General features: G+C 43.2%; 1 long non-coding RNA gene and 2 gene segments (V, D, J or C); 2 read left to right on the plus strand and 1 right to left on the minus strand.

Moving 5' to 3' along the window:
* The window catches only part of LOC122458893, a 34262-nt gene extending 21247 nt beyond the window's left edge, over positions 1–13015 (minus strand). The window contains exons 1-2 of the long non-coding RNA XR_006279204.1: positions 12726–13015; positions 2972–8456 (exon numbers count right to left, since the gene is read on the minus strand). This is a non-coding gene — a long non-coding RNA (uncharacterized LOC122458893). The remainder of the gene's footprint in view (positions 1–2971; positions 8457–12725) is intronic.
* Positions 7978–9121, plus strand: LOC122458885. The segment is given in 2 exon segments: positions 7978–8090; positions 8209–9121. Coding segments are annotated over 2 exon segments (612 nt in total).
* Positions 13016–14793: 1778 nt separating the features above from the next.
* The window catches only part of LOC122458489, a 35832-nt gene continuing 23943 nt past the window's right edge, over positions 14794–26682 (plus strand). Inside the window, 1 exon segment of the V gene segment in view lies at positions 14794–14876. Within this exon segment, the coding sequence occupies positions 14834–14876 (43 nt within the window).

Below are 26682 nucleotides of genomic sequence, written 5' to 3' on the forward strand. Positions count from 1 at the left end.
AGAGATGAGGAGTTTGGGATGCAGGAGGGGGCTCAGGCCTGGGGCAGGGGTGCAGGAGAGGGTTCGGGGTTTAGGCTCCGGACGGGTGGCGCTTACCTCAGGTGGCTCCGGGTCGGCAGTGCAGGGGGGCTAAGGCAGGCTCCCTGCCTACCTCGGCTCAGCATGGCTCTTGGAAGAGTCCGGCATGTCCAGCTCCTAGGTGGAGGGGGGCTGCTGGTCAATGGGAGCTGAGGAGCCGGTGCTGGGGCAGAGGCAGCGCGCGGTGCCCCCATGGCCGACCCTGCGCCTAGGGGCCTCAGGGAGATGCTGGTTGCTGCTGGGAGCCATGTGGGGACAGGCAGGCAGGGACTTTGCCTTAGCCCCGCTGCGCTGCTAACCCGGTGTTCCAGTTGAAAAGCGGACACCAGACAACCCTATCTATAGGGCAGACAGCCTCTCAAACTCATACCATAGCCAATACAGCAGACTGACTCCTGCATCAGGTCCATCCACCTATGCCACTTTCTTTGTGAGTGGCACTGGGCCCACTTCCCCAGCATCTGCCTAGCAATACAGGCTCCATCCCTAAAGACAGAACCAAGCAATTGTCTTTTGAGAAAATTTTAGCAATGACTGGAGCACTAACCATGGTGCAGGAGTTTTTGCTACCACAATGTTTAACCCTATTCAAACCAGGTCTAAATCATGCAGTGTAAAAACACCTCATCCACTGTGCTCTCTCCCTCCTACCACTGTCACCATCCCTGGATCTGCAACGTTGCTGACCCAAGTGAACAATGGTAGACAAAGGTACAGAAAGATGCTGATTGAACCCCCTCAGTGTGATGCTCTTATCTCCCGCTAGTGATGGCTGGGCAACAGAAAGAGCCTGAATAGCCTGCTACTGGCTTGGCTAACACTGCTGGCTCTTTCTGCTCATGCTTTCAATCTCTGCTTCGGACAATCCACTCAGGGACATGGCATTACACTAACACAGACAAGTTTCAGAGGGGTAGCCATGTTAGTCTGTATCAGCAAAAATAATGAGGAGTTTCTAAGGTGCCACAAGGACTAACAATTTTATTTGACCATGGAGTGGAAAATACAGTAGACAGGTATATATACACAGAACATGAAAGATGGGAGTTGCCTTACCAAGTGGAGGGGCAGCGCTAATGCGATAATTCAATTAAACTGGAAGTGGCTATTCTCAACAGTAGAATACCAAGGGAGGAAAAATCACTTTTGTCGTGGTAATGAGGGCAATGTAATCAGGGTGGCACATTTCAAACAGTTGACAAGAACATGTGAGTAACAGTAGGGGGAAACTAGTTTCTGTAGTGACCCATACACTCCCAGTCTTTATTCAGGCCTAATTTTATGGTGTCCAGTTTGCAAATTAAATCCAGTTCTGCAGTTTCTCATGGGAGTCTGTATTTTGAAGTTTTTTTGTTGAAGAATTGCCACTTTTAAGTCTGTTATTGAGTGTCCAGGTAGATTGAAGTGTTCTCCTACTGATTTTTGAATGTTATAATTCTTGACATCTGATTTGTGTCCATTTATTCTTTTGTGTAGAGACTGTTGGATTTGGCCAATGTACATGGCAGAGGGGCATTGCTGGCACATGATGGCATATATCACATTGGGAGATGTGCAGATGAACGAGCCCCTGATGGTGTGGCTGATGTGGTTAGGTCCTATGATGGTGGTCCTTGAATCGATATGCGGACAGAGTTGACAATGGGATTTGTTGCAGGGATAGGTTCCTGGTTAGTGTTTTTGTTGTGTGGTGTGTAGTTGCTGGTGAGTATTTGCTTCAGGTTGGGAGGCTAAGGCCTTAGAACCAGTTTTGCTCCAGTTTCACGTTCAGCAATGGTGGGAGCCCTAGTATACACAGGATGCAGGAATTCTGTGGCCATGGCTGCAGGGATCGAGGGTAGACAACTAAACGTAACAGAACTAACTTTACAGTACATTATACACACCCAGAGAAGCCCTCAATACAAGAGAAACAGTACAATTCCTGACAACTTTCAAGCTCTTAAAACTAAACAAGAGAAGAGCATTCATATTTCCAGGAAGTCACGGGGAGTTTCCTTGCCAGTTACCAAATGACTAATGAGCAGATTGGCTGCACATCCATTTTATGTTACATTGGTAATTCACTGATCTTACTCTATTCTCTATATTGTAGCTATTTTTGATCTAATCTATTTAAGTAGCTGTTTGTCTGAGTAAGGCATTCCTAAAATGTCCATCACCATGGTATCTGAGCACTGATCACAGTTATGTGGACTCTGACAGCACTAAGAGGACATTAAAGTGGGCTCTGCTTTTTGCATCTCCCAGTTTCTATGAAGCTTTATTTGCTTCTCTTTCTTTGCATATGTATCCGTTGAACACCCAGATACTTGCAGTTTTTCTTTTAATTGCAACAGGAAATTTTTATCTAGTTACATTTTTAAAATGCAAATATAGCAATATTATTTCTATTGAGGTAGCACCCAAACTGATTGAGACCTCTTTGTGCTAGAAACCAAATAATCATGTGATGAAAATACTCCCTGCTCTAAGAGTTTTACAAATGATGTATTCAGGTTTATTTGATTCCATATGAAGGATGGAGGGAGAGGGATATAACTTTCTTATTAGATGGTAAATTGTTTGGGGGCAGAAGCCATGCCTTTTTGCACATCTGAACAACACCTAGGACAGTGGGACCCTAATCCTGATTAGGGCCTTTGGTTTCCACTATAATAGTAAAATTGTTATTTTCATGATTTAGGGCCTACGGGACCCAAGTGAAAGAGAGGTGTTCCACTCTGCTATATGCTCTAGACCACAGAAAGAGCCTCAAAAAGGTTATAGTCTAAATAAACAAGACATTCAAAGAAAAGATAGTTCTCATTTTACAGAGGGAGGACAGGAGATTATAGGCCAGATTTTAATTGTACTTCTCCCTCCAGTACAAATTGACAGAAGCAGTAGGTACTCTGCACCTCTGAAATTCAGGCTCTTGGTAACTTGCCTATGGTCATGCATGACATTTGTGGCATTGCTGTGAATTGAGTTCAGACCTCCCGAGTCCTAGTTCAGTGCCTTAACCAGAGAGCATTAATGGTGGAAAAGTGCACTACAATTTGCTATGTGTATATTTCTGTCCATGGAAGGAGAAGGCACTAAGGCAGAAATTCTCAGAGGTATTTAGTCTCCTAACTTCCATTGAAATCATCCTAATTACTGAATTAGGATCTGGACCCAAGAATCTAGAATGCATCCGATGAAGTGAGCTGTAGCTCACGAAAGCTTATGCTCAAATAAATATGTTAGTCTCTAAGATGCCACAAGTACTCCTTTTCTTTTTGCGGATACAGACTAACACAGCTGCTACTCTGAAACCTAAAATGGTTAATGGCTCTCTCACAAACTCTCCGTCCTTCTCCCACCCCCAACTCAACAGGAAACCAGATGGTACAGTAAAAAGAGCAGCAATATCCTCATTTTTTGCTTTCTTCAGTCAGAACTGGATAACAGTATTTTTCTTTTGACAAAATTGAGCACCATTAACTTCAATAACTTTCCTTCCCGAAAAGGTGCAGCAAGTTAAAGAGGCATGGCGGGATATCTGCAAGCTCTCTTTGCTTGCTTCTTCCCTGGTAAGTTTATTGGACACATTAACTGTAGTTAGTGATTTTATTTTGTATTTATTGTTAACAAAAAAAAAAGCCCGAGCATGGGCCTGAATCTCGAGTCCAATGTAACAACTTGATGCTAGTACAGTACCAATAAAGCCAATGGCATTGAACTGAAATAAAACTGGTGTACAGAAATGAAGAAATCAGGATCCGTAATCCTGGGGATGGTTCCTCACAGATAAAGGGTCTGATTCTTCACTTCCCTGTACCTTGTGTAATTGTTCACACCATATTTGCCCAGGTGTAAACAGAAATTGATCATTCACTCACATTAGAGATAGAGGCTTTACCCATTTTGCCCTCACATTTACAGAGACATAAATGGCTATACAAGGCACAAGGCAATGGATAATTAAGCCCATGTACCTTTCTCAAGAACTTGCAGGTTGCAAGACCATTTACATGTTACTGCTCTCTGAAGAGGGAAATGTGTCTAGGTGCTGTCTCCTCATGGCTGCTTTCTCTCTTTTTGCCTTCCAGCTGTTCTGTGGGCCATTCACCTGGAGCAGGAGCAGATCTCGGTCACAAAGCAGCCACTTCAAGGCAGCTCTGCCAAATTCACTTGCAAGGTGTTTGGTGGATCGGACTCTACCTACATCCACTGGTACCGAGCCCCAGCTGGAGAGGCCCCACACAGGCTGCTGTACCTCACTCTCTCTGGGTCGCAGTTAAAGCGAGAGGCAGCCTTCCCCAAGGAGAAATTCTCAGCCTATGGGAGACAAAGCATCTCTAACTTGTTGGTGCACAAGCTGGAAGAGACAGACAGTGGCCGCTATTACTGTGCCACATGGGATTTTACACAGTGCCACCAGCTTCCTGCAACCCTGCACAAAAACCACCACAGCTCTGTGGGGGGGGCTCAACTCTCATATTACTGCTGCAGCAGAGCAGGCTGATCCCTCCCCCGGCCCAGGCACACCAGCCTACGCAACAGGCATAGCCTCAGTCCCACAAACCATGGCCAGTGTGAACCCCCATTCGGCCAGCCCAAGTTGTGTAGGGATTTGCCTGTGCCAGGGAAGTGGGAGTTTGACTAGTGGGTAGCACAAAGCTGACATCCAGTGACTGCCTACCGGTGCTGGCTCCATCTCTAAAGGCAGAACAAGTGATTGAACAGTCACTACCCATTTGACTTCACAAAGCAATGGGTGATCAGAGACACTGGGGGAGTGAGAGAATGAGGAAGAATGGGATGGGGACAATAAATAACTGGGGACAGGCCGGGGGAGTTAAGTGAACAGGGAAGGTGAGGGCGGGGGAAGACATTTTCTAGGAGGGAACAAACAGCAGTTGGCATCTCCACTGGGAATTTTCAGCACATATCCATGGCTGGAGCTGTAGTGTACACAGAATACTGGAGTTTTCTACTCACTTTCGATGGCCATACATAAAATAACTAACTTGGCTCCTCTGAGTGCACGTGTGCCATGCTCGAGGAGTTAAGACAAGAACAGCCAAAATGTATAGCTTACAAGCTCTTCATTCTAAATGTGAGACGGGAACAGGAAATCCTGGGGGGCTTCTTTCCCATGGAAAAGGGCCCGTACCTCATATTCATCTGCACTGCACTCGGTGCAAGACTGAGCTTGGTGACAAAGGTGGCTGGATGCCATCTCTGTGTCCCCATAGTGCTGGGGTCAGCTAGTGGCTAGTTTTGCTCCCACTACACCTTAGTGCATTTAGTTGTGCCCTGCTAGGAATGATCCTAAGGAGCCATTGTGGGAGTTAGGGATCACAGTAATGCAGTACCTCCCTCTAGCTATGTCCGTTTCAGCAGAGTGGAAATGGAATACCATATCCTAGGTTCCAGGAATTCCAGCCGCTCCTGAAATTGGATAGGTTTTGGTTCACACTTATGTCCTCTGATAGCTCATTTCACCATCAATCATCTTTGACTGAGAACTTTTAATCATTTCAAATGAGCAAATGAAACTGCTTATTGTAGTGTTGATCGACGTGTGGCACTCCTGTTAATATCATTGGATTATATATGGTACTCACTCACATATAATTTAGAGAGTCATACATGTGTCTGTCACTTACAGACACCGTTCAGAATGTCCAATATAGATTAATATCCATTCAAGTTCTTGGCATGTATGTTAAGGAAACCATTTGGTCCACAACAAATCATGAACATGGGACATTTACAGAAGTGTGGTACTTACATATTTCTTTCCAAAAAAATCATTAATATGTGGTTAAAGATCATAAAACCATAGCGGTTTGAAATGGAAAAGACCTATTACAGCATCCAGTCCATCTTCCTGCCAATGCAGAACTATTCCCTACCAAGTGTTTTCTAGTGTTGTGTGAAGTCTAGTTTTAAAGGGCTCCAAAACGGGGCTTCCATCATCTTCTTTGACAGATGATTCCATGCCTGGTAGAATATCAAGAAAACTTAATGATACTGATCTCAGAGTTTTCCATATTTTCTCTGTCCTCACGGGTGTCTCCAACTCAACCCAGTTTTGAATCGTATGCAAGTTTTGTAATGTATTGTTCACACCATCCTCTGCATCAGTAAGGAAGATGTTTGGCATTTCTTTTTTCTTGCATTAAAGATTGTTTAAAGCACTTTGAAATCTCCAAAGGAAAGGTGCCCTATCCTGCCAGATAGTGAGCTATTTCTAAAAGGTAGTGGGTGCTCTCATCATCATCTGTAGGCACTAATGAGAGATGAGACCTCAGCACTTCTAGCATTACTTAGTGCTTTATAGGATAAGCTCTGTATGAGCAAAGCGTTCAGTTTATTTTTAATAGTTCTTAGACTTAGGTACAGAATTCAATCAAGTCATAATAAGATTTCATACTTGAGTTGGGTGACTGTTTTCCTTCTAGTCTCTTGATCACTGTACCAGCAATTATATAGTTTCAAAAGTTATGACCCAGTCATCAATGCAAAGTTATCCCACTGTGTTCCTCAAAAAAAAAAACCCACAAAAACCTCCAACAACAACAAAAATTTCAAAGAATTTTCAAAGGACTGTAGCAAGATCTGGAACATGGACCTAGGCATTAGCAGCTGAGATTTCTCAAGTCTACCTTTTTCAGAATGTGCTCCTTTCTGTAACATGGAGCAAATGGTGAAGGGAGAAAATGATACAGTGGCACAAAATTTTTAACTGAATTAATATTGAACCATTAACACCTTATTTTGTGAAGCTATAAGGTGTCTTGAGAATAAAAAGTTTATACAGCAAATCCCCCCCCCCGCCTTCCCTCCCTCCCCATACCACAAACATCCTTTTAACAAAACAGGATGTGTTGCTTTTCAGGGGCTTCATCATCAAGACAGGAAACCAACAAATTACTGTTTAGACATCTAGCAGGTTTGGATTGCAATTACTTTACCATTATTGTAAAGTGCTTTTTTGTAAACACCACCACCAAACAAAAACAAAAAAACCCCAAGTACACTCAGAAGAATCTTTTCGCACATTTTAGTATTAGGAATGGGATTTTCATTTTACTGTTGTTGGGATTTAAAGCCATAAGGCCCTGGCCTTGTGAGTTCCTGTTGCCTGTAATGGGAGATGAAGGTGCTCCGCACCTTACAGGACAGGCCTTTTCAAGTTTCATCCAGAGCCCAGTGAGGTCAGTGGAAGAACTCTCAGACATTTCAACTCCCAGACATCCACAACATACCGAAGACTCATCCTTTTGCTGTGGAACTACTAAATTGGAATTTCTGTAAAGGGGCTCTCTTTAGATGCCAAGAAGAGGGCTGATGTTGATTCTTTGGAGGCAAGATTGGTTGGTTGGAAACGTATATTTACAGCAGTCATTACAGTGTTTCCATCCTAGAACTGCACGTTTCTATATAAGTAAAGTGATAAAAATCTATAGGGTTCTCTGTTTGTTTGTTTTTTATACCAAAAGGCCATTTAACAGGATATAAATGTGTATGAAAATAAGAACACTGCAAATGATTTACTCTAATTGAATTTTCTTGTTTCAATATAACTGAGCTAGGGGAAGATAGAGTATTATCAGATTACCTGAGGAGTTGCCTTTTTCATGCTGAGAGCATTATTCCTTGATCAAATCTGCTAATGTTTATGGGGTTTTTTTTTAAAGGAATGCAGAAAACCTCAATACCTGCAACTATTGTTGTTATAATATGATACTCTTTTTCAAAAGTTCTAAACAAGGCAGCAGTCAGAAAAGTTGCTGGATAGCATGAGTGAAGGTTAATAGATGTTCCTATCACAAAACTTTTGAACTTTTAATAAGGCAAACACATATCTGTATTGCCTTGAAATAGCTCATCTGTCACTTCCTCTACTCAAGTGATCCCACCCTTTTTCTGAGATCAGAATTCATATTCCTTTCTTTCTCAGTAGCAGGTTCATCATAACTTAGTGAGAATGTTACTATTGCAAGTTTATCTTCTTGCTTCAGTAGTTTGGTCTTGTAAGTTGCTTTTTACACTCTAGGCTTCTCCATGCAGGCACCTTACTGAGCAATGATTGGAGATCCTCCATGTTCATTCAATTTCAGATTAATTGACATTTGTCTCTTTTCTCTGCAGATGGAGAGGCCCAAGTACTGGTACAATCTCAACTATCCATCACCAAAGCAGAAGATAGAACTGCACAAATTGACTGTCATGTTTCTGGCATAGCCCTTAGTAGTGCTTATATACACTGGTATCGACAGAGACCTGGTGCAGCTCTGGAATGGTTTCTCTATCTTTCATCAGGAAAACCCGTCTTTGACCAGGATTCTGAGAAGGGAAACTTTGAGGCAGAGAAGCAGCTCTCCAAGTCGACCTGCGTCCTGATAATAAAGAAAATAAGCAAGAGTGACGCGGCTACCTATTACTGTGCCGCGTGGGATCACACAGCATCAAAAAAACATTCACATTCTGTACAAAAACCTACTTTGTATTCTCAACAGCAGCCTTTCGAATGCAAGAAACCACAGTTACCTCCTAATCCTGCTTCTCATGATGGAAGCAGATGCAGAAACACCTTACTGGGTACTGCAACAAGAGATCAAAGCAACACGACTGTTGCTTGCACAAGTTTTGCAAACAGTAAGATCCCACCTGTCTCTGCCAAACAACAAGACCAAGTAGTTGCACAGGGCAGCTAAATAGCCAGGGCAGCAACATTTTCAGTTGCTCTCCCTAGGGGGTGACTAAGGTGTGATACATATTTTCCAGTTTGCAAAAGGAAGCTGGCACGACAATTGAATTAGGTCAAGATTGGACATTCCTTGAAACAGGAAGGACAGGAAAGTCAATCCAGGGTGTTCAATCCAATATGCAGATCTAATGAAAAGTCTCCTGGTTACAGTATATATACTCAGTATATATACTCCTGATCAATAAACTCATTTTAATACTGCCTATATATTCCAGTAATATTTGTGCAATTAGTTACTCAAGTGCACTGAATACTAGACTTCTAATGTAAAATATGTTGTAACACTACTAGAGGAAATAGCTTGAACCTTTTTCCTGTTTCTAATTAGTGTAACCCTTCTGCTTCTCAGAGCTGGCAGCAACAAGGGCCAGGTTCAGTATTTAGGGGTTCTGTTTCAATAACACAATGCAAAACTGGCTCGAGCCCCCACCCAGTGACCTGGGACAATTACATACTACCCCTCTGGGTGCCTCTAAGAGGCAATACTTCCCCTCTTGCAAGTATAGAGTCTGATTGTACCAAAAAAAAAAAAAACCCAAAAAACCCACCTTTTAATAAAGGAGGGAAACAATGCGGTATTATGTTGGGGAAACACCAACATAGTAAGGTTTCATAAACATGAATCATGAACCAGAAGACCCACCCCTAAGCAGATTGGGCTGTGTCCTTTCCCTTTGGTTGTTGAGTCCAACTATCCAAAAGTCACCCAAACTCCCAAAAGTCCAGCGCAGCCCCAGAGTTCAAAAGTTCATCTGCAGAGTTTACCTCCCTGTCTGGGAGGAAAAGGGGGGAGGTATGGGGGTACCTTATGTGCTCCGCTGCTCGTGTTGACGGACGACTGCCCTGCCTTTCTGCAGGGGTCTGCTGCAGCCTTCACTGCAAGCCAATCATGTGAGCCGCTCCACTCTGCCAACCATCCCGAGAGCCACTCCACCAGCCATCCCAAGAGCCTCTCATCTCCAGCAGACATCCCACTAGCTGCTCATCAATCTATCTTCAGGCTCACCCCACTACTTAAGAGCAATCAGTGATTTCAGCTCTTAGTAATTTTAGATCTTTAGTGATTTCAGCTCATAGTAGGGGAGCCTCAGTGCTGGTGCAACATTGGCACAAAGTGAATTCAGCTCAGCAGCCTGTAACCAGACTCCTAATGGAATGAAAATTAGCTCTGATACTACACAGTGGAGAGAGGAGGGGGTAAAATTGGCATTTAGAGCCCTCAGAAAGGGCCCATACCACCAGGTACCCACACCTATCCCCAGCCTCTCTCAGCCCACCGGGTTCTAGAACCTATGTCCCTTGCCTAGCGAGTGCGACTTAGTTGAGGGCAAGTCCCTCTGTCATAAAATGCCAGGTACAGTTCTACTGTCCTTGATTCACATAACCAGGGTAACAAACACTTTATTACTCCTGCCCCAATAACAAAGAGACTCGGGATCCCACAGCAGCCAAAGTGACCATTTTGGCAAGCAGTCCCATCATGCTCATGCAAACAAGATCAGCCCTTAAAGTCCTTTTCCACAATTCACCACCAGATGTCAGGGTAGAGCTCAACCTGACTCTGCTTACATTAGCATATTACCTATGAAGAGCTTGCTAGTCCAGCAGATGCCTGTTCATAAAACCACAAAATTTGGTTCCAAAGAACAGTTTTATATTTAGTCTTCGATACCAGTTTGTTAGATGCGATGTACTATAAAAAAGTTACACTCTCCTGAAGTAGATATTTCTATCTAGCCGTACATGTGAATGCACCTTACAAGAAAACAGATGATCAAAGTCCTGGCCCCACAGAGCTGATACCCTAAACTGAGAGGAGTTACTAGAGAAATGTGGATTAATGCTTGGATGGATAATGAGAGAAGAAAAACAGGGACTGCAGTGATGTGACATCCCTTTAAAAAAATAGAAGAGCACCAAGAGGAATTAGGTTTTGAAGGCCCATGAGAAGAGTGCATTTTGACAGAATTTTGAAGAAGGGGAAGATGGTGAAAACATGACAGACATGTAAACTAGTAATGCACACACACACACTCTACCCTCCAAGTGGATGGTTCCAGATTTGCTCAATCATGTGACATAGGCCCTATACAGCTAAACGAATTCCTTTGTGGGGGATCATGCTGTTTTATTCTGTGTTAAATAGAGAAACGAATTGTCTGTTCACAAAAATGGCTTTTGAAATATACAGATCACCACTTTCTTGGTGGCCCTTTGATCACTAAATGAGAGCTGAACAGAGTTCTTCTCTACTTAAAGTAGAATTCTCTGCAGTGGATTAGTCCTCACTGCAAGACAATAAAAAACTAATATTGAAAAAAAGAAAGAGGTTCTTGTAAATTAATTGCACTAGACACCTTCAAATTAAATTGGCCCTTTTTCAGAGCTGGGATGAAACCAAGTGTCCATGAACAAGGCCATTTATTTCAGTCGAGGGCATTAGCACACAGATGTATTAGCTCTGTTACGAGTAGTGAGATGTAAAATGGCCACGTTTTACAATTAAGTAGGAGAAAAATTAAAGCATTTAAGACTCAAAAATACACTACAGCTCAATTCTGCCAGATGCTCAGTGTCTCCGGAAACTTTGTGAACACCATCAACTTCCACTGGTATCCATGCGATCTGAGGGCACTGACTCAGTCTCTACAACAGGAAAGGCTCAGCAGCTTCCCTGGGCAAGTGATAAGTGAATGACAGAAAAATAACTACAGTTTTAACTGCACTGTCAGCAGCTCTTCTCTTCCCCCATCTTGTCTACCACCTGCCTATTAAATTTTCCAACAAATTCATTCGTGCTTTCTTCCATATTGTTACATACTCATGGAAGAGGCCCCTCGTCTCATATGGAACATCATTACCTTCTCCTCTGGAAGATTTCTATTCCACAGGATGTACAAGAAATCTGCTAACACACAATGACTGACTCTAGGGGTGAGCAAGGAGAAAACAAAAAGCCAATGTATTTATGCATAAACAATGACATGGTAAAAATAAAAATAAAGGTGTTTTGACGTTTCCCTTTCCCACAAGCTTGAGAGGTCACTCCTTTTTTTAGGCTGTCAGCAGCATGAGGCAGGACTCTTTGTTTTCACCCCAGGGGCCCAGATCCGGTATAGTATCTCAGGTTGCTATTGGAATATAAATAATAAACGGTAATAATAATCAACACTGATCCTGAAACACACCCAAGGAATCTATTTGAGGCTAGTGCTAGGGTTGACGGTCACCAAAGGTCAAAGTTGTCATATTGAGCAGCAGTAACTATCTCAGCTTGCAATAAAACTTCTACAGCCAGTACCACTTAACTGGAGGTTACCTAAATGAGTCACTTCCTCTTCCCATCTACATATCTCTCTCCATTCAAGACCATCGTTTACATTCCTTGGCTGGAGTTCTAACAAGAGTAGCAAGAATGTTGCTGTTAGAGACTTTTGTTCTCGCTATGCTTTGTTCCTGTAAGTGTGTTGCTCACACTTAAGGTGACAAGATAGAAGTGTGAAAAATTGGGACAGGGGATTTGGGGTGTGTGACAAGTTTCAATTGGTCCACTGAGCCGCTGGGTGGCCGTGGGGAGCTACTGCCTCAATGGGTCACACCTTTCTGTCACTGGGGAATTAGCGGAGGGAGGTGCACCGGCCAGAGACAGTGGTGCGCGGCCCTCAGGCAAGAGGAGTGCCGGCCAGAGTCAGTGGCATTGTCAGGATTCTGCTACCTGAGGCAGGTTGGCCAGGGTAGGGGAACTCAAGCCTACCCAACTCCATTGCGTTCCAGCCCAGAGCTCTGACAGTGGCAGGAAGAGAGGGTCCCGTCATTGGGTCAGTGGGGAGCCATCCGCAACACACTGACCAAATAGACCCACTGCACTGTGCAGTTCTGCCCCTGGGCTACTTCCTACCCGTTCTCTCGAGCAGGTCCCTCAGGTCCCTCCAGTTCATCAGGGTATTCAGTTGCTGACAGCTCCAGCTCCCGCTCCGTGTCAGGCTGAGTCTAGAGGAGCAGAACACTTGGGGTGAAAAATCTGGCTCTAGAGAAGGAAATAGTGCCAGGCTCTCACCCCATAACTGCCTGACACTGCAGTCTCCCAATCCAGACATCATTCATCTGCTGAAACAGAAAACAAGTGAAAGTAAAGCAGGAGCGTTGGACCCAGTGTGCAGATGCAATAATGTACTTACTTATAACTCGCAAGTAACTGGGGCTCATCCTGTATAATATCCTCCCCAGGTACAGACCCTCATGTTACTGTGTAGAAATTCCAGTTGTGGATCTCAGTGGCCATTGGGTCAAGCCCTAAGTGTCTTTCCCTTGACCTCAATGGGCTTTGGATCAGACCACAAGTCACCTAATGACACTGCAAACCAGCCTGGCCACTTTACATTTTGATATTACTCCGATGGAAACAGAAGTAAGTTTATTTTGGTTGCTTTTCTGCTGTTTAATTACCCGTGAACCACAAAGAGCTTATTGTTCATTTTATAAAAACCACAGAGTTCTGTTCTGAGGGACCAGCCTATCTTTAGTCTCTGTAGCCAGTTCAGCAGAAAACACATGGTGTGACAGCAGGTTACACTCTGCTTGAACTGATATTATCCTGTGGAATTTCAATCTTAGGATGAATGTTCAGGGAACTTTACAGAATAAGAATCCCTGCCCCAATGATTTGATAGTCTAAGGAGGGTTACTAGAGCAACGTGGAAAAGGGAGTCAGAACCCATGGGGAAAGCATGTGATTGCAGATACTTCAAAGAAGGGCAGAAGTGGAAGCATAGCTTATTGAATGATGCTAGAAAGACAAGAACACTAATGGAGCTACAATATAGAAAAGACATCATGGATTGGATCAGCTCTCATCACAAGTAAACAAAAAAGTGTTTAAGAAAACATGAGGTTACTCGTAAATTAATTCGACACAAACATCGGTATAGAGTTGGCCCTTTTTCAGAAGTACGACAAAATTGCCTGCAAATGTACAATTGCAGATCCATCCTATATCAGTAGAGGGCATTAGCACACAGATATAATAGCCACTGTCTGTACATCACTACTTATAGAACAGAGGGGTCGTATCACACTGAAGTAGGAAGTGATTTTCCACTACTTCACATCTGGGAAATTCAGTGAGAGCAGGATCCTGAGAAGTGCTTAATATCTTCAGAAGCGTTCTGAGTGCTGTACTGGCGACAGCACCCCTCAGGGCAGCACCTCCCATCTTCAACAGTGAAAGAAAATAACCACCAAGAAAATTAGTTTTCACTGTGTCATTGACATGGCTCTGCCAGTCCCTTCATCTTTGTATTAGTTACAGTCATAGCTAGGAACCCCAATCACAGATCTGGTCCACAATGCACAGGGCACTGTACAAACAAACAACAAAGTTTGCATCCCTGCCCACAAACATCTCGGTGCTTTCTTCCACCATTTAAGTGTGGAATGCTCTCCCCCCCACAAACTCCTAAACCACTAGCCTCGTCTCCTTCAAATCTCCCTCAAGACCCACTCCTGCTGCGACTCCTACAAGAAATCTGCTGGCAAATAATGATTCTGGTTGTGGAGGGTGGGGGATATGGTATATTTAAACATGAAGTACCAAAAATTCTCTGCTGGTGCAAATACTCTTTCAGACTGAAGATCTTTGGGTCAGTCACTCCATATATTGCTATGTATAGTCCACAATGTGGACACCAAACAGATAGAGGCCTCTTGGAACACTGTAATATAATGAAAAGACCAATCCTTCATTACACAGACTTCCATGATGCAATCTACACTGGTCTAAAGATAGTGGAAGAATTTGCTTCATGCCAGATACCTTTATCAAAGAGCATTAACTTCGGAGGAGTTTCAGCCATAACTCTACAAATCTTAAATTAGCATATGCAGCCAGCAAGACCTCATCCCGTTTTAACTAAATAAGTCACTTCCTGTCCTCAAACGTACCTCTCTGTCCATCCCAACAAAACAGTCATATTTCTCATAGATGCAGGTCCAAGCAAAACCTGTAAAATGTTGCTGCTCCACATTGTTATTCTGGCTTTGGTTTTGTCTTGTACGTTTCCTTTTTCACCCTTTTCTACACAGTTGTACATTCCTGAGTAACAACTCACCATGCTCCAGATTCATGTTAATTTCCGGTTTTCTTTTCTTGACCTCCTTCTAGACAGATGTGCACAAATACATCTGAGACAAACTCCGTTGTCCGTTATCAGGGTAGAAAATAAAACTGCACATACAGTCTGTGAGGCTTCTGGCATTCAGAACATTGGGAGTGGTTTTATACACTGGTATCGACAGAGACCTGGAGAAGTGCCAGAGCAGATACTCTACTTTAAGACACTAGCTGATAAATCAAGTATTGACAAGAACAAGTTTAGGGTTGGCAAGACAACTGAAAAGTCCACCTATACCTTAACAGTAGAGAAACTAACCTACAATGACATGGCTGCCTATTACTGTGCCTACTGGGATCTCACAGTCTTAGAAAGCCATAGACAGGCTGTAAAAAACCTCACTCTGTATTCGGAGCCACAGACTTTCAAAAGTGTACAACCCACCCCGTACCCTCCGCCCTCCACACACAGTTGCCTTCTTAATCTTAATCATCTGAAAGCACGAGTAGATACTCATTTTCTCTGAGCTAGATATAAGACCATCACATACAACTGATGTTTTTAAGTATGGCAGGTATAGATTTTAAAAAAAGAGGCTAATAAAAGCTAACTTTACAGTTTCCCTTTACCTCCCACTTGGATCACACATGGTGGGGAGGTTGGAGGAAGGGGAACCAGCGAAATGGTATGGCTTCAGCCCACAACTGACGCTAAGGCTACCCTATATCACATGGAACTTTTTGATTCACTCCCAACATTGGAGAGCCATCTGCTGGATCTCCTCCTCTGCCAGCCTCTTGGAGATGCTCTCGCACAGATGCTGGTTTCAGGTGCACCTCCCAAAATCACGTTCTTTGCCGTGTTCACACCAGAGAGCAACAAGAACCCTGATGCTTTGACCAGCGAGGACATGCCGGGATAGCATCTTCTCAATCTATTCAACTGAGCTGAGCAGAGCAGAAGTGGAGCAGGCTGGATGAAATGAGGGGTTAAATGCTGACTGGGTATATAAGCCAGTAGAGGTGAATGGGAAGTTAGAACTGTAGGTAGAAGGCCAGAAAATACAGCCCCGGGGGAATTGTGGGATGGCATTAGAGGACTATCAAACCTGAGCTCCGCAACCTGGGATTCAGCTGCATCCCAACTGCAAAGTGGGCAGCTTTGGTCCTACCTTAGAGGAAAACCCAGGCTGTAAATCTACACTCCCAGCCAGACAAGAAAGCGCAGGTTCAAAACACACATAAACCTGGGCATAAGGGTTTTGTGTGAGGAGAGAGGGGTTTTGGCTAAAACCAGGAAAAGAGCCAAGGTAAATCTAGAATGACAACACAGCCTGAAAGACGTAAATCTGCTGGCAGCCACAGGCACCTTTCTACAGCAGCGTTTCTGTACTTGCTTCCACCAGTGGAACTGACCCAGGGGTAGAAACTGGTGGGGAGTTTGGTTTACAGTTTGGTTCAATAGCTCTCAGCACCCTGAATATATACAAATTATCAGACGGGTAGTTGCTGAACCAACTAGAGGGGATGCCATTTTAGAATTAATATTTTGTGAGTAGCGAGGACCTCATAGAAGAAATGGTTGTAGGGGACAATCTTGGCTCAAGTGATCATGAGCTAATTCAGTTCAAACTAAATGGAAGGATTAACAAAAATAAATCTGCAACTAGGGTTTTTGATTTCAAAAGGGCTGACTTTCAAAAATTAAGGAAATTAGTTAGGGAAGTGGATTGGACTGAAGAACTTATGGATCTAAAGGTAGAGGAGGCCTGGGATTACTTTAAATCAAAACTGCAGAAGCTATCGGAAGCCTGTATCCCAAGAAAGGGGAAAAAATTCATAGGAAGGAGTTGTAGACCAAGCTGGATGAGCAAGCATCTTAGAGAGATGATTAAGAAGAAGCAGAAAGCATACAGGGAGTGGAAGATGGGAGGGATCAGGAAAGCTACCTAATTGAGGTCAGAACATGTAGGGATCAAGTGAGACAGGCTAAAAGTCAAATAGAGTTGGACCTTGCAAAGGGAATTAAAACCAATAGTAAAAGGTTCTATAGCCATATAAATAAGAAAAAACAAAGAAAGAAGAAGTGGGACTGCTAAACACTGAGGATGGAGTGGAGGTTAAGGATAATCTAGGCATAGCCCAATATCTAAACAAATACTTTGCCTCAGTCTTTAATAAGGCTAAAGAGGATCTTGGGGATAATGGTAGCATGACATATGGGAAGGAGGATATAGAGGTAGATATTAGCATATCAGAGGTAGAAGCGAAACTGAAACAGCTTAATGGGACTAAATCGGGGGGCCCAGATAATCTTCATCCAAGAATATTAAAGGAATTGGCACCTGAAATTGCAAGCCCATTAGCAAGAATTTTTAATGAATCTGTAAACTCAGGAATAGTACCGAATGATTGGAGAATTGCTAATATAGTTCCTATTTTTAAGAAAGGAAAAAAAAGTGATCCGGGTAACTACAGGCCAGTTAGTTTGACATCTGTAGTATGCAAGGTCCTGGAAAAAATTTTGAAGGAGAAATTAGTTAAGGACATTGAAGTCAATGGTAAATGGGACAAAATACAACATGGTTTTACAAAAGGTAAATTGTGCCAAACCAACCTAATCTCCTTTTTTGAAAAAGTAACAGATTTTTTAGATAAAGGAAATGCAGTGGATCTAATTTACCTAGATTTCAGTAAGGCATTTGATACCGTGCCACATGGGGAATTATTAGTTAAATTGGAGAAGATGGGGATCAATATGAACATCAAAAGGTGGATAAGGAATTGGTTAAAGGGGAGACTGCAACGGGTCCTACTGAAAGGCGAACTGTCAGGTTGGAGGGAGGTTACCAGTGGAGTTCCTCAGGGATCGGTTTTGGGACCAATCTTATTTAATCTTTTTATTACTGACCTTGGCACAAAAAGTGGGAGTGTGCTAATAAAGTTTGCAGATGATACAAAGCTGGGAGGTATTGCCAATTCGGAGAAGGATCAGGATATTATACAGGAGGATCTGGATTACCTTGTAAACTGGAGTAATAGTAATAGGATGAAATTTAATAGTGAGAAGTGTAAGGTTATGCATTTAGGGATTAATAACAAGAATTTTAGTTATAAGTTGGGGATGCATCAATTAGAAGTAACGGAAGAGAAGAAGGACCTTGGAGTATTGGTTGATCATAGGATGACTATGAGCTGCCAATGTGATATGGCTGTGAAAAAAGCTAATGCGGTTTTGGGATGCATCAGGAGAGGCATTTCCAGTAGGGATAAGGAGGTTTTAGTACCGTTATACAAGGCACTGGTGAGACCGCACCTAGAATACTGTGTGCAGTTCTGGTCTCCCATGTTTAAAAAGGATGAATTCAAACCGGAGCAGGTACAGAGAAGGGCTACTAGGATGATCTGAGGAATGGAAAACTTGTCTTATGAAAGGAGACTTCAGGAGCTTGGCTTGTTTAGCCCAACTAAAAGAAGGTTGAGGGGAGATATGATTGCTCTCTATAAATATATCGGAGGGATAAATATAGGAGAGGGAGAGGAATTATTTAAGCTCAGCACCAATGTGGACACAAGAACAAATGGGTATAAACTGGCCACCAGGAAGTTTAGACTTGAAATCAGACGAAGGTTTTTAACCATCAGAGGAGTGAAGTTTTGGAATAACCTTCCAAGGGAAGCAGTGGGGGCAAAAGATCTATCTGGTTTTAAGATTCTACTCGATAAGTTTATGGAGGAGATGGTATGATGGGATAATGGGATTTTGGTAAGTAATTGATCTTTAAATATTCAGGGTAAATAGGCCAAATCCCCTGAGATGGGATATTAGATGGATGGGATCTGAGTTACTATAGAAAATTTTTTCCTGGGTATCTGGCTGGTGAATCTTGCCCATATGCTCAGGGTTTAGCTGATTGCCATATTTGGGGTCGGGAAGGAATTTTCCTCCAGGGCAGATTGGAGAGGCCCTGGAGGTTTTTCGCCTTCCTCTGTAGCATGGGGCATGGTTGACTTGAGGGAGGCTTCTCTGCTCCTTGAAGTCTTTGAACCATGATTTAAGGACTTCAATAGCTCAGACATGGGTGAGGTTTTTCATAGGAGTGGGTGGGTGAGATTCTGTGGCCTGCGCTGTGCAGGAGGTCGGACTAGATGATCAGAATGGTCCCTTCTGACCTTAGTATCTATGAATCTATGAATGGAGAGGGCTAGTAAGCTACCGGAGTAGTCATAGGTGCTGGAACTAGGGATGCTGTTGCACTCCCTGGCTTGAAGTGGTTTCCATTATATGCATGCTTTACAGTTTATGCATGCTTTACAGTTTGGTTCAATGGCTCTCAGCACCCTGACTATATACAAATTATCAGACGGGTAGACGTCTTTGTTTTTGTATCTACAAAAACGAGGAGTCTGGTGGAACCTTAAAGACTAACAGGTTTATTTGGGCATAAGCTTTTGTGGGTAAAAAGCAGACTTCTTCAGATGCATGGAGTGAAAATTACAAATACAGGCATAAATATATATGGGCACACGAAGAGAAGGGAGTTACTTTACAAAGGGAGAATCAATGTAGAAGGTCAATTCAGTCAGGGTGGATGCAGTCCACTCCCAATAACAGATGAGGAGGTGTCAATATCAAGAGAGGGAAAATTGCTTTTGTAGTGAACCAGCCACTCCTAGTCCCTATTCAAGCCCAAATTGATGGTGTTAAGTTGGCAAATGAATTGTAGTTCTGCAGTCTCTCTTCCAAGTCTGTTTTTGAACTTTTTTTTTGTTGAAGAATGGTTACTTTTAAATCTGGAGTGTCAAGGGAGATTGAAGTGTTCTCCAGCTGGCTTTTGTATGTTACCATTCCTGATGTGTGTCCATTTATCCTTTTATGTAGAGACTCGTGTGGAATATTGGTGTAAAGAGCTTCTACATCCATGGTGGCCAGGATGGTGTTTTCAGGAAGATCACTAATGCATTGTAGTTTCTTCAGGAAGTCAGTGGTGACTCAAAGATACTAGGAGTGCTGGTAGCGTAGGATCTGAGGAGAAAGTCCAAATAGCCAGATAATCCTGCTGTAAAAGTGCCAATGCCTGAGATGATGGGGCATCCAGGATTTCCAGGTTTATGGATCTTGGGTAGCAGATAGAATACCCCTGGTCGGGGCTCTAGGGGTGTGTCTGTGTAGATTTCTTCCCATGCTGTAGCAGGGAGTTTCTTGCGCAGATGGGGTAGTTTCTTTTGGTAACCCTCAGTGGGATCAGAGGATAGTGGCCTGTAGAACGTGGTGTAGGAGAGTTGCTTGGCAGCCTCCTGTTCATAATCAGACCTGTTCATGATGACTACAGCACCTCCTTTGTCAGGCCCCTTGATTATAATGTCAGTTGTTTCTGAGGTTGTGGATGGCATGGTGTTCTATACAGCTGAGGTTATGGGGCAAGTGAAGCTGTTTGTTCACAATTCCAGTCTGTGCACTTCTGTGGAAGTACTCAATGTAGAAGTCCAGTCGGTCATTTCAACCGTCAGGAGGAGTCCACGCAGAATTCTCTTTCTTGTAGTGTTGGGAGGAGGGTTCCTGTAGGTCAGTGCTCTGTTCAGTGGTGTGCTGAAAATATTCCTTGAGTCGGAGACGGCAAAAGTTGGCTTCCAGATCACCGCAGAACTGTATCATGTGCCTGGGGGTGGTAGGGCAGAAAGAGAGTCCCCGAGATACGACAGACTCTTCTGCCGGGCTAAGTGTGTGGTTGGATAGATTAACAATATTGTTGGGTGAGTTAAAAGTACCACTCTTGTAGCCCCCTTTGCCATGCAGGAATTTAGATAGTTTACTGTCCTTTTTCCTCTATAGAGAAGTAAAGTGGGCATTGTAAATGGCTTGTCTTGTTTTTATAAAGTCCAGCCACGTGGAAGTTTTGTATGAGAGTCTCCGGTTTTGAGAGCTCAGTCTTGATATTCTCCTGTTTGCTGTACATGATGCTGATCAGGTTCTTCCTCAGTTTCTTTATGGTGAGAGATTGTGCCACATACTCTCAGTCAGTGTAGTATGTCCCTGACTGTCTTGAAGCTTAAGAATTTTTTTTTTTATAGAGGAGAAAAATCACTACCCAGAAGTGGGGAAAAATTCAGACATATATTACCAGGCTTCTGAACTAGGGTGCAGAAACTTGCTGACAATGGAACTGCCTCTGTCCCCTCCCCAACCCCCAAAACATTTTGCCACGCATGCACAACACCACCATGCCATGGTCACCAGGAGATGTTTTCACACGGTACAGCCACTGGGATATATTATAATGCAGTCTTCCTGCAATAACGCTGTATTACTAATATTGAAATAACTACTACAGTGTGACAGATATAGAAAGAAGAATATGTGGAAATATGTACTTAAGCTTGATAAGCCTGTAGTCCCAGATGAGATGCCCTCACACCATCAGTGCAACAGTTGCTTGACCAAATCAAGAATTACACATTTCAATTCCCTTTACCTCCCACTTGGATCACACATGGTGGGGAGGTTGGAGGAAGGGGAACCAGCGAAATGGTATGGCTTCAGCCCACAACTGACGCTAAGGCTACCCTATATCACATGGAACTTTTTGATTCACTCCCAACATTGGAGAGCCATCTGCTGGATCTCCTCCTCTGCCAGCCTCTTGGAGATGCTCTCGCACAGATGCTGGTTTCAGGTGCACCTCCCAAAATCACGTTCTTTGCCGTGTTCACACCAGAGAGCAACAAGAACCCTGATGCTTTGACCAGCGAGGACATGCCGGGATAGCATCTTCTCAATCTATTCAACTGAGCTGAGCAGAGCAGAAGTGGAGCAGGCTGGATGAAATGAGGGGTTAAATGCTGACTGGGTATATAAGCCAGTAGAGGTGAATGGGAAGTTAGAACTGTAGGTAGAAGGCCAGAAAATACAGCCCCGGGGGAATTGTGGGATGGCATTAGAGGACTATCAAACCTGAGCTCCGCAACCTGGGATTCAGCTGCATCCCAACTGCAAAGTGGGCAGCTTTGGTCCTACCTTAGAGGAAAACCCAGGCTGTAAATCTACACTCCCAGCCAGACAAGAAAGCGCAGGTTCAAAACACACATAAACCTGGGCATAAGGGTTTTGTGTGAGGAGAGAGGGGTTTTGGCTAAAACCAGGAAAAGAGCCAAGGTAAATCTAGAATGACAACACAGCCTGAAAGACGTAAATCTGCTGGCAGCCACAGGCACCTTTCTACAGCAGCGTTTCTGTACTTGCTTCCACCAGTGGAACTGACCCAGGGGTAGAAACTGAGAGAAATTTTAGGGGAAAAAAAATGTAGTGTAGACAGATGAGGCTAACTGACATTTAGAAAGTGTCCCGGGCAGAGCTGAGTGGAAGTTCCATTCCATCATTTAATGAAAAGTACAAAATCCATGACCACTGAAATTGTCACAATGCTACTCACTGTGGCCTTAGAAATCCCTGGCAGCAGCAGGGATACATTTCAGATCCTTCTACTCCCAAAGCAAAGCCCCCTCCACTTGAGCTGAGGAAGAGTTTTCTTTAGCTGCTAGCAGGACTGGGTTTATGGCACATAGCTGAGCTTTTGGGGTACCATCCTTGTTCTTTGCACATATACACTAATCAGGGTATCACAGTATCTATCAAGGGCTTTTAAGAACATTTGGAGGAACACAGAAGGAAAATCCTGACTCTCATACCACAGTCTGGTGGCCCAGTAGCACCATCCAATAATTTCTGCAAGTGCAATCAAGCAGAATTAAAGATCAAGTGGATCCAGAGATGACACTTTACAAAACAGGCTGTTTAAATAGAAAAAGTTCTACCCAGTCCCTGTACTGTGTTTTTTGTAACTCATTGGCAGATAAAGGAGTTTCTTGGAGGAAAGCTATTGTGCATTTGGAGTTTTATAAGAGAGGGTGTAAGGATTTGAGGGTGGATTTGAGTTGGTTAGGAGAATACTGAAAGATTAAAAGAATTCATTGTACATTTGCCACCCTACCCAGGAGGGACAGGTTCCCTTACCAGCTCCAAACCCATCCCCGCAGTCCCCTCCACTACCAGCCCTGATCGGTTCTGTACTGAGTCTCCAGAACCCCCTTCCCAACACTTCTTTGTGGGGTATGGAAAGGAGTTTATGTTGGTTTTTCAGCTACAAAGGCTGAAAAGAGAACAGTGAATCTTCAGATTTACACATTCTCCAAAGTGCAATGTATACAGATGTCTTAACATTCATAAAAATTAAATATGCTGTCAAAGGGTAACTCACCATCAAAATGCCCCCATTTGGCTGGCAAAGTCGTCTCCTCTGGTCCCCTCTACCAACAGCCACTCCAGCCCTGCTGTGGTCTACTCCTTATGCCTCAGCCCTCCACCAGGTCACATTCAGTCCCACCCCTTCCAGGGTTACAGAAAGTCACACAAAACAGTCCAATGAGATTATGACAGATCTTTGGCCCAACTTGGGGCTCAGTAACCCTTATACCTCTCATCTGAGAGGCCTTTTATGCCACCCTTCTTTGGCAGCCAATAGGGGAACATAGGCAGGCCTGCCCTCCATCTGGGTTTCAATACTGTACAAGAACCCTGCAGCAAGCAGCAACAGACAGCCTACTCCTCCCACTTAGCATTCATCCTTAATTCATCCACCCAGTCCTACCCAGCTGTCTATGTGGTTGCATTACCTGGAGGACACAATCCTTGATTTGCAAACATTTTTACCCCCCAAGTTGGTTTGTGAAAACTGATGAGACTTCAGCCCCCTCCACCCTCCTGTGATTTTAGCTTCTGACCACCTGACAACATACATAGTTTGACTCTTCTGAAAACTTACCCCACACATCTGCAGCCAGGAGAGCTATCATTGGATATTGCTTAAAGAACCCATTTCCTCTCCCCACTTGCAGCTCTCTCTGTCTCTCCATCTGAGGGGCTTTTTCATAGTCCTCTGTTTCAAGTTCAACCCAACCAGTGAGAATGTTACTGCTGCAGGTTCTTATTGTGACTTCAACATGGTCTTGTAAGTCTTTTTTCCATTCTGTTCTTTTCCATATGTACACATTTCTTCAGCAACCAGACATGTTCCAAATTCCTTCAGCTTCAGGTTTATAGTATCATTTCTCCTTTTTTCTTTCTAGATGGATATACTCAAATAACTCTGATACAAACTCCATCGTCTGCCACCAGAGCGGAAACTAGAAGTGCATATATGTCGTGTAAAATTTATGGCGAAAGTTTTAATTTTAACAGTGCTTATATACACTGGTATTGGCAGAGCCATCGGGCAGCTCCAAAGAGGATTCTGTGTATTAGATTAAGATCAGTTTCTATGGATGAAGGCTTTGACAGATAAAAGTTTAAATCTGGTAATGATCTTTCTGGGTCCACCTCTAATCTCAGAGTAGACCAACTAACCCAAGAGGATGCTGCAACCTGTTATTGTACCACATGGGATCGCACAGTACTAAAAACCCATAGACAACCCATACAAAAACCCACTCTACATTCTGAGCCACAGCCTTTCAAGTGTATGAAGCCAGACACATCCCTTATCCTTCCTCTCAACTTGGAACCAACAGCACAAACTCCTGACTGGTTTCTGCAACATGACAGGAAGAAAAACAGCACAGAACTTCAGTTTTGAACTACATTTTGTTACAAATCACTGCCACGTTGGCCAACGTTGTTTTGAGATAAAGTTTATTCCCCCCCAAAAAATGCAATTTCAGTTTGACCGAAACTATTTGCAAATTTGGGTTGAATTTACAAATAGTGTCGCTGAAAAAATGTTTTTAAAGTTGAAATTTCATTTCAACATTTTCAAAATGAAACATTTTGACTTTTCATTTTGAAACATTTCATATTGAAATTTAGTCAGATTTATTTAAAACAGAACAAAACAAAAAAAACCCACCACACCGAAAAGGTAAAACCCTCCCTAAAATAAAACAATGAAACACAAACAAACAAAAAATGCTTTGGCAAGAACAAAATGTTTCATTCAATCGGAAATGAAAATATTTCAGTTTTTCATTTTGGGGAGAAAAATCAAAATAGATTTTATTTTGGATTGAGCCAAACAAATTTTGGAGGGGATTTTTCAGATACTTACACACGTTTAACCTTGAGCACCTGGATAGTCGACCAGCTCTGGAGAGCAGACAATCACCTATGGCAGCAAAATATTGCCTATGTATAACTGTTTGTACAAATGAGTGTTGGCTTGTAGAACGGCATAGTTGTTTATAAAAGCCCTAGACTGAGGCTAAGCTCTCTGAGGGCTAGTCTACACTAGAGGCACTACATCAGCGCATATGCTCCGATACACTCGTGCCGCCAGAGTGCGTCTGGTGAAGACGTTCTGTGCTGATGGGCGAGAGCTCTCCCATTGGCATAATTGCTCGACCTCTGGGAAAGGTGAAAGCGATGTCGGCTGTAGAGAGTCTCCTGCTGACATAGCGCTGGTGTGGACAGTGTTTAGGTTGCTGCAACTTGCGTTGCTTGGGAGGGAGGTGGCTTTTTCACATGCCGAGCAACATAAGTTAGATCGACTTAAGCAGTAGTGCAGACCTGCCCCCAGTATTTGGACTCTGTCTTCCCAAATGTACAGATCTTCAATAAATTACCCATATCCAGACCCCATGCAAACACACCATGGATTATTGTTGTATGCACCTGCTAGTCAGCAGTATTTAAAATAAGCCAGTCTCTCCTCTGTTTGTCAAGAAGCCAACATTTTAAATCACTAAAAGGGAAGAGTGAGTGAGCAACACACACACACACGTAATATGAAAGGTTTTCTGTGATTAAAGGGGATGCAGTTCCAATGAATGCAAATTCTACAAAGCTGAAGTCATTTTGGAAGGCAATAATACTGTAGGTTTGGATTCTCAGCATGAGAAATCCTGGTGAAACAAAGTTCCCAAGCAGTTCTAACAGCACCAATGAAAGGGTTAACAGGTAGAAGTGCACACAGTTTCAGTCCATCCACAAACACCAAGAACTAGCAATGCAGAGAAGTACAGAGGGGTTTGGAGACCATGGAAAGTGGAATCTTCAGAGGCTGGAGAGAGCCATATTGCCCAGGTGGGAGTAAATAATTCTGTCACAGAAAGGAGTAAGGCTCTGAGGGCTGATGAGGTAGTTAGAGCTGTGGCACCAGCTCTGCTCCCCCTGACCCCTGAAATACATTGAGATTGTCTGAAAAATAGTAATAATGCTGAAGACCTGCTGTTCCTTCAAAGCAAACCAGCCTGACCGCTTAACACCAGATTTTGATATTACTCCGATGGAAACAGAAGTAAGTTTGTTTAGGCTGCTTTTCTGCTGTTTAATTAGCCCCTGAGGTGTAAAGAGCTTATTGTTCACTTGATAAAAAACTGAGTTCTGTTCTGAAGAACTGTAGCTCAAGAAAGCTTATGCTCAAATAAATTTGTTAGTCTCTAAGATGCCACAAGTACTCCTTTTCTTTTTGCGAATACAGACTAACACGGCTGCTACTCTGAAACCTATCTTTAGTCTCTGATGCCAGTTCAGCAGAAAACACATAGTGTCACAGGAGGTTACGCTCTGCTTGAACTGATATTATGCTGTATTATTTCAATCTTAGCATGAATGTTCAGAGAACTTCACAGAATAAGGGATCCAGTCCTGCCCCAGTGTTTTTATAGTCTAAACTCAGACAGTAGAGCAATGAGGATAAATGTAATCAGATTCTTCAGAACCCATGGAAAAAGCATGTGATTGCAGATTAAGTGAGGA

The sequence above is a fragment of the Dermochelys coriacea genome, chromosome 2 (genome assembly GCF_009764565.3).
Source record: "Dermochelys coriacea isolate rDerCor1 chromosome 2, rDerCor1.pri.v4, whole genome shotgun sequence".
Taxonomy (NCBI): Eukaryota; Metazoa; Chordata; order Testudines; family Dermochelyidae; genus Dermochelys; species Dermochelys coriacea.